Below are 9255 nucleotides of genomic sequence, written 5' to 3' on the forward strand. Positions count from 1 at the left end.
CTGACCATAACACACATTAAGTAACAGTCAGATACCTTGCAGCAGTAATATGAAAAGTCTGCAAAATAAAGAGTAACATACTATTACCGGTAAAGGCAAGGAGGCAGGTGCAGCTAGGTCCGTGCGCGTCCGCCCCGACGCGTGTTTCGGACCTTCCTTCGGAGGTCCCCCGAAGAAGGAAGGTCCGAAACGCGCGTCAGGGCAAACGCGCACGGACCTAGCTGCACCTGCCTTTTTGCCTTTACCGGTAATAGTACGTTACTCTTTATTTTGCAGACTTTTCATGTACTGGCTATATTACTGCTGCAAGGTATCTGACTGTCACTAAAGGTACCATCACACTCAGCGACGCTGCAGCGATATAGACAACGAGCCGACCTAAACTAGATCGCTGGAGCGTTGCTGTTTAGGTCGCTGTAGAGACGTCAAACACAGCAACTCCAGAACGATGCAGGAGCGATCCAGTGACGTAACGGCGACTCACTTCTCGTTCTCGCTGGTTGTTAGCTCCATGTAAAACGTTGCTGGCGTTGTTGCTTTTGATGTCAAACATGACGATACACGCCGACCTGGCGACAAAATAAAGTTCTGGACTTCTAGCTCCGACCAGCGATGGCACAGCGGGATCCAGATCGCTGCTGCGTGTCAAGCACAACGAGATCGCTATCCAGGACGCTGCAACGTCACGGATTGTTGTCGTTCTCGTTGCAAAGTTGCTGAGTGTGATGGTACCTGTAATGTGTGTTATGGTCAGTTTCTCAATAGTATGTGTTGGGTTACAGATTATGGTAATTGCTTGGTAAATATACTGTGAATATGAGGACTGTGCACTAGCTTAGTCCAATATAGCCCACACATACAATTTATTGATTTATAATCTTTTTGGCAGCAGCTTTTCGGTCCCTGCGTGGCTTTTTGTTTGCACCCTTTTGTGTAAAATTCCTGTGTGACTTGTCCCTTAATATCCTTGCCTTTTATTCTTATTAATAAAAATTGGTATGTTTATATATTAATTGAGACCTGTGTATCATCCTTTTCTCCAGTGTTTGTAATTTTCAAACAGTCTTGTTTACTGATGAGTGTCGAGCAACCCTGGATGGTCCAGATGGATGGATGGTTGCGGGAGGCCACAATGTCCCAACACGGCTGCGACGTCAGCAAGGAGGTGCAGGAGTCATGATTTTGGGCCGGAATCATGGGGAAACAGCTAGTAGGGCCCTTTAAGGTTCCTGAACGTGTGCAAATGACCTCTGCAAAGTATATAGAGTTTCTGACTGACAACTTTCTTCCATGGTCTAAAAAGCAGAAACGTGCCTTCAGAAGCAACATCATCTTCATGCATGACAATGCACCATTTCATGCTGCAAAGAAACCTCAGAGTCATTGGCTGCTATGGGCATAAAAGGAGATAAAATCATGGTGTGGCCACCATCTTCACCTGACCTCAACCGTACAGAGAACCTTTGGAGGATCATCAAGCAAAATATCTATGAAGGTGGGAGGCCGTTCACATCAAAACAGCAGCTCTGGGAGGCTATTCTGACTTCATGCAAAGAAATACAAGCAGAAACTCTCCAAAAACTCACAAGTTCAATGGATGCAAGAATTGTGAAGGTGATATCAAAGAAGGCTCCTATGTTACATGTAACTTGGCCTGTTAGGAAGTTTTAGAGTTAAATAGCTGTTTTGTTCAGTGAATGTGACCTCCTAATGCTGCAAGTTCCACAAATGAGCATTTTCAGTTATTTAAAACATATCAAATGCATAGGAATTCTACTGTGCCTAATAATTTGGAACAGTGCATTTTGAGTTTTTATTTATTTTGGAGATTATAATGTTATCATTGGGAGGTTTCTTCAATAAAATTCGATGTATAATTAACGGGTGATGACTTTTATTAGACTAACTGTCATTTGCACCGACCATTTAGGAAAATCCGAGAAAAATATAATTTGCATAATAATTTGGAACACAGTGTAGATATTGTAGGAGGGCTCGATATGGGATGTGTACAGTGGGGCAAAAAAGTATTTAGTCAGTCAGCAATAGTGCAAGTTCCACCACTTAAAAAGATGAGAGGCGTCTGTAATTTACATCATAGGTAGACCTCAACTATGGGAGACAAACTGAGAAAAAAAAATCCAGAAAATCACATTGTCTGTTTTTTTTAACAATTTATTTGCATATTATGGTGGAAAATAAGTATTTGGTCAGAAACAAACAATCAAGATTTCTGGCTCTCACAGACCTGTAACTTCTTCTTTAAGAGTCTCCTCTTTCCTCCACTCATTACCTGTAGTAATGGCACCTGTTTAAACTTGTTATCAGTATAAAAAGACACCTGTGCACACCCTCAAACAGTCTGACTCCAAACTCCACTATGGTGAAGACCAAAGAGCTGTCAAAGGACACCAGAAACAAAATTGTAGCCCTGCACCAGGCTGGGAAGACTGAATCTGCAATAGCCAACCAGCTTGGAGTGAAGAAATCAACAGTGGGAGCAATAATTAGAAACTGGAAGACATGCAAGACCACTGATAATCTCCCTCGATCTGGGGCTCCACGCAAAATCCCACCCCGTGGTCAGAATGATCACAAGAACGATGAGCAAAAATCCCAGAACCACGCGGGGGGACCTAGTGAATGAACTGCAGGGAGCTGGGACCAAAGTAACAAGGCCTACCATAAGTAACACACTACGCCACCATGGACTCAGATCCTGCAGTGCCAGACGTGTCCCACTGCTTAAGCCAGTACATGTCCGGGCCCGTCTGAAGTTTGCTAGAGAGCATTTGGATGATCCAGAGGAGTTTTGGGAGAATGTCCTATGGTCTGATGAAACCAAACTGGAACTGTTTGGTAGAAACACAACTTGTCGTGTTTGGAGGAAAAAGAATACTGAGTTGCATCCATCAAACACCATACCTACTGTAAAGCATGGTGTTGGAAACATCAGGCTTTGGGGCTGTTTCTCTGCAAAGGAGCCAGAACGACTGATCCGGGTACATGAAAGAATGAATGGGGCCATGTATTGTGAGATTTTGAGTGCAAACCTCCTTCCATCAGCAAGGGCATTGAAGATGAAACGTGGCTGGGTCTTTCAACATGACAATGATCCAAAGCACACCGCCAGGGCAACGAAGGAGTGGCTTCGTAAGAAGCATTTCAAGGTCCTGGAGTGGCCTAGCCAGTCTCCAGATCTCAACCCTATAGAAAACCTTTGGAGGGAGTTGAAAGTCCGTGTTGCCAAGCGAAAAGCCAAAATCATCACTGCTCTAGAGGAGATCTGCATGGAGGAATGGGCCAACATACCAACAACAGTGTGTGGCAACCTTGTGAAGACTTACAGAAAACGTTTGACCTCTGTCATTGCCAACAAAGGATATATTACAAAGTATTGAGATGAAATTTTGTTTCTGACCAAATACTTATTTTCCACCATAATATGCAAATAAATTGTTAAAAAAACAGACACTGTGATTTTCTGGATTTTTTTTTCTCAGTTTGTCTCCCATAGTTGAGGTCTACCTATGATGTAAATTACAGACGCCTCTCATCTTTTTAAGTGGTGGAACTTGCACTATTGCTGACTGACTAAATACTTTTTTGCCCCACTGTATGTAGATATTGTAGGAGGGTGTGATATGGAATGTATGAGATGATATTCCAGGAAGGCGTGATTTGGGACTTGTGAAGAGCTGATCTTGTAGGAGTGCGTGATCTGGACGTGTAATGAAAAAATATTGCATGATCTGGGACACATGAGGAGATAATGTATGAAGGAGGCAATCTGAGAAACATGAGATGATACTGTATGACTTTGCCATCAGAGACGTGTGATGATATAATGAAGGAGGGTGCAATTTGGTATATATGAGGAGATGATACTGTAGTAGGGCACAACCTGTGACCCTCTAGAAGATTTTGTAGGACTATGCCGTTTGGGACATGTAATGCTATAATGTAGGATGGTGAGATCTCGGCCACGTGAGGAGAGACTATCCTGTACACCAAGATATTACCTCACAGACCTGGGATATTATCCGTCCATAGATATTACCTCAGAGATCTGGAATATTATCTTACAATTAAATATTACAGAGGAAACTGACATTACTTCAGAAATCTGAGATATTACCTTACAGATCTGAGATATTGCCTCACAGACATATTACGTTACAGACAGATTTTACCTCAGAGACATAAGATATTAATGCAGAGACATGAGATATTACCTCAAATATCTGAGATATTACCGCACAGACAAGAGATATTACCTCACAAATCTATTACCTTACAGACATGAGATATTACCGCACAGATCTGAGATATTACCTCACAGATCTGAGGTATTACCTCACAGACATGAGGTATTACCTCACAAATCTATTACCTTACAGACATGAGATATTACCTCAAAGATCTGGGATATTACCTTACAGGCATGAGATATTACCTCACAGACAGATATTACCTCACAGATCTATTACCTCACAGACATGAGATATTACCTCACAGACAGATATTACCTCACAGATCTATTACCTCACAGACATGAGATATTAACTCACAGATCTGAGATATTACCTCAGATATGAGATATTACTTTACTGACATAAGATATTACCTCACAGATCTATTACCTCAGAGATATGAGATATTACCTCTTGGTAATAAAACTTGGGCTGAAAGGTGGCAGATGAGGTTTAACAATGATAAATGTAAGGTTATACACATGGGAAGAAGGAATCAATATCACCATTACACACTGAATGGGAAACCACTGGGTAAATCTGACAGGGAGAAGGACTTGGGGATCCTAGTTAATGATAAACTTACCTGGAGCAGCCAGTGCCAGGCAGCAGCTGCCAAGGCAAACAGGATCATGGGGTGCATTAAAAGAGGTCTGGATACACATGATGAGAGCATTATACTGCCTCTGTACAAATCCCTAGTTAGACCGCACATGGAGTACTGTGTCCAGTTTTGGGCACCGGTGCTCAGGAAGGATATAATGGAACTAGAGAGAGTACAAAGGAGGGCAACAAAATTAATAAAGGGGATGGGAGAACTACAATACCCAGATAGATTAACGAAATTAGGATTATTTAGTCTAGAAAAAAGACGACTGAGGGGCGATCTAATAACCATGTATAAGTATATAAGGGGACAATACAAATATCTCGCTGAGGATCTGTTTATACCAAGGAAGGTGACGAGCACAAGGGGGCATTCTTTGCGTCTGGAGGAGAGAAGGTTTTTCCACCAACATAGAAGAGGATTCTTTACTGTTAGGGCAGTGAGAATCTGGAATTGCTTGCCTGAGGAGGTGGTGATGGCGAACTCAGTCGAGGGGTTCAAGAGAGGCCTGGATGTCTTCCTGGAGCAGAACAATATTGTATCATACAATTAGGTTCTGTAGAAGGACGTAGATCTGGGGATTTATTATGATGGAATATAGGCTGAACTGGATGGACAAATGTCTTTTTTCGGCCTTACTAACTATGTTACTATGTTACCTCACAAGACATGAGATATTACCTCACAGATCTGAGATATCACTTCACAGATCTGAGATATTACTTCAGACATGAGATATTACCTCACAGATATGAGATATTATCTCACAGATCTGAGATATTACTTCAGACATGAGATATTACCTCACAGACATGAGATATTACCTCATAGATCTATTACCTCAGAGATATGAGATATTACCTCACAGACATGAGATATTACCTCACAGATCTGAGATATTACTTCACAGATCTGAGATATTACTAGACTGACATGAGATATTACCTCACAGATATGAGATATTACCTCACAATATGAGATATTAACTCACAGACATGAGATATTACCTCACAGACATGATATATTACCTCAGATATCTGAGATACTACTTTACTAACATAAGATATTGCCTCACAGATGTATTACCTCACAGACATGAGATATTATCTTACAAACATAAGATATTACCTCACAGATCTATTACCTCAGAGATATGAGATATTACCTCACAGATCTGATATATTACTTCACAGATCTGAGATATTACTAGACTGACATGAGATATTACCTCACAGATGAGATATTACCTCACAATATGATATATTACCTCACAGACATAAGATATTACCTCACAGACATGAGATATTACCTCAGATATCTGATATACGGTACTACTTTACTAACATGAGATATTGCCTCACAGATGTATTACCTCACAGACATGAGATATTATCTTACAAACATGAGATATGACCGCACAGACTGAGATATTACCTTACAAACATGAGATATTACCTTACAGTCATGAGATATTACCTCCCATACTGAGATATTACCTTACAGATCTGAGATATTACCTTTACTTACCAATGATACCCTCCGGCCATGATAATATCTCACATATATAAGATATTATCCCACAGACCTAGAATTCCCCTCTGGCTGACTGGACAATTGTAAGGCTGATGTGACCATACAGATACAGACTCTAACCCATATTGCCCGTTACAGTATTTCAACCTTGGTCATACATTTTTAATCACTTGGCGACGAACAGATGACAGATTATTCATAGGCAAACGATATTTCGTCTGACATTCGCCTGTAAAAGTCAAATATGTCCGACTTAATTTCAAACAACGACGATCTGTGATCGGTCAACTAAACTGATCATTCATTTTCATAGAAATTGATCATTAAGATGTTGCTATCCTATAGACTTAAGGCACCCATACCAATGAAAGCTTATGAAAATGAACAATTTCTACCAAAAAGATGGTTCGTTCGGGAGAAACCTAACAGCGAACGATTATTTTAGCCGACAGTCATCCGCTGGGTTCATTTTTTTTTTTCAAACGGAAATCTATTGTTTGATGAATATTCCCAGAAGGATTTGTACGTTCATGGCCCTGGGTGACATGTAAGGCCAGGCTGAAAGCCTAGAACAAGCAAGATGGACTAATGTGTATGTCTGCATCAGTGTATGGGGGCCTTTAGATATGGCCCCTCACATCAGATATTTTACCTCTGGGATCTAACTATCAAATATCTCAATTATTTCATTGGCTATCAGAATTTGTATAATGACTTTAAAATATATAAAAAAAGTTAAAACATTTCCCGCATTAAATTTTATGACAGAAATATCCGCGTCGACAAAACACGCCATAATGCGGATGTTCAAATTACAGCTAAACAGGTCAACCTGGTAAAACATAGTGCAATATTTCCTGAGGAGCCACTAGGACACCAGGATGCATATCACTGGGGAGTATAGATCGTATATATCTATTAGAGTCTACCTACAAATACATTTCCAAATCTATGATGCCCGCTAAGACCATCAGTTAGAAGCTGCCATAGTTGGCGCCTTTGGTTTCTGATTTAATTTCCTGAAGACGTTGCGTCATGACGATTAATGAACGCAACTGCGCTTTTGCTATAGGGGACACATTCTGTGGCTCCTGGGCTTCAAACCATCGTAACGCAGTCTCCAACCCCTGGACAGCCTCGGCCATTGATGGGTTTAGGTCATGCTCTATTTCGTCATCTTCACGGACATCTTTGTTGTCACAAGCATTGTCTATGGTTCGCCTCTTTAAGGATTCCTCTATGGCCTGGATGGGGTCATCAATGTGCACCCACTCCGCAACATCCTCTGGGGCTAAATGTTTGTAAACCAGAGTGACCAGGTTGGTCAAGTCTGAGAAGATCTTGTTATAGTCATCACCAACTGTGTCCGTCAGGTCACTGCTTTCGAAAGCAGCTTTGAGACCATAGAGCCAACACTTCTCAATGCTTCCGGCCTGTATCATGCCCCACGCCTGGCCAGAAAGGAAGATCATGTCTTTCAGCAGAAAGGACTTGAGGAAATCTGAAGGAGAACCCTCAGTAGACAGCATCAACCGCAGGAGCTCCCGCTTGTACAGGAGTTTGAAGGACGAGATGACTCCGTGGTCAATGGATGGGACCTTGCTTCTAGTGGTTTTGGAAAGGAACAAGACTCGCACACTGCCATCGGGGGTCTGAAGATCCTTACTGGGAGGGCTTCCAGGACACTGGTTGATGAGGAGGACCGCTTTCTGTTGGAGAGAGCACCATCTCAAATAACGCTTTACTCTGGGTACAAACTCGTCAAAAAACCATTGTCGGAGAAGATCTAGAGTCATCCGTGCGGTTTTACAGAACTTGTAGGTGGCTGGCAGTCTCTCATGATTTTTGTTTCGGAGACTTGGTGGATCCCGCAGCTTTCCTACAACTAATGGTCTCAGCTTGTGATTGCCTGTAAGGTTGGCGGCCAAGAGAATGGTCAGACTGTCCTTCACTTTCCGGTAGCCCCCCGGCTTGTCTGTTACCACATCTTGTGTTTGGTTTGGAAGGAGCTTCCAATATAATCCAGTAATGTTGGCGTTGTAGATCTGTTCATCACTATAGCCACCATCATTCACCGGTGTCTCAGGTTCTTCTTCTTGGTAGACCAGAACCGGGTCAATATCTGTCGACCTCATTTTTGGTTCGCCATAGATGCGCTGGCTGGAGATACCGTGTCTTTTCTGCCAACGCCAGAACCAGCCGTGGCTCGCCTTAAAGGTGCAGTCCTCTCCGTAGATTTGCTTTGCAAACATCTCAGCCTGGGCTTGGATTATCGGCCCAGACAGAGGAATGCCCTGTTGTCGTAAAGTGAGGAACCACGAGTATACGGCACGATCAATCTCTTCTTCGTTGGCGAGACGCATCTTCTTCCGCTGCGTCCCCACGTCCCCTCCGAGCTGTTCCAGAAACCATCGCAGTTTCTGTTCGTCCTTTAGCCACCCTCGTAGCGTTCCCCCCGGCACCCCGAAATCTCTGGAGACGCTGGCTTGGCGCTCGCCATTCTTAACTCTCTCTATGGCCTCCAGCTTGTCTTTAATGGAGTACGCCTTACGAAATGCCATCTTCACCAGGGTCTGTGTGCCCTCCGCATCGCCCAGGATCTGCTCTCCCTGGCACGACATGGTGATACCTGCAGGCACAGATGAGACGAAGGTCACTCAGTTCGTCTGCTCCCGCCATGCCATAAGTTTACTGCCATGTTGATGGGGTGCCAGGCTGTGCCCGCTGCCTTGCCACAGATGCCCCAGCTGTGATGACAGAACCCTGTCTCTCTTCTGTCTCTCCTTTTGTTTGACCCCTCCCCTCCTTAGAGCCCAAACTCTGTCCAGTCAGGGAGAGACACAAATACCCGCACGCATGCGC

The 9255-nt window shown here is 42.9% G+C and overlaps 1 protein-coding gene across 1 annotated transcript; it reads right to left on the bottom strand.

The window, feature by feature from the left end:
• Positions 1-7136: 7136 nt before the first annotated feature.
• On the bottom strand, positions 7137-9215 carry TIGD5 (tigger transposable element derived 5). The gene has a single exon (XM_069732027.1). The coding sequence runs from the start codon at positions 9012-9014 to the stop codon at positions 7368-7370; it is 1647 nt and encodes a 548-aa protein (XP_069588128.1). The 5' UTR covers positions 9015-9215; the 3' UTR covers positions 7137-7367.
• Between the last annotated feature and the right edge of the window lie 40 nt (positions 9216-9255).

Source organism: Ranitomeya imitator, chromosome 6, assembly GCF_032444005.1.
Source record: "Ranitomeya imitator isolate aRanImi1 chromosome 6, aRanImi1.pri, whole genome shotgun sequence".
In the NCBI taxonomy this organism is placed as follows: Eukaryota; Metazoa; Chordata; class Amphibia; order Anura; family Dendrobatidae; genus Ranitomeya; species Ranitomeya imitator.

Excerpts from the sequence above, each read along its gene's own strand:
- TIGD5 (XM_069732027.1), bottom strand. The coding sequence starts at position 9,014 with ATGTCGTGCCAGGGAGAGCAGATCCTGGGCGATGCGGAGGGCACACAG.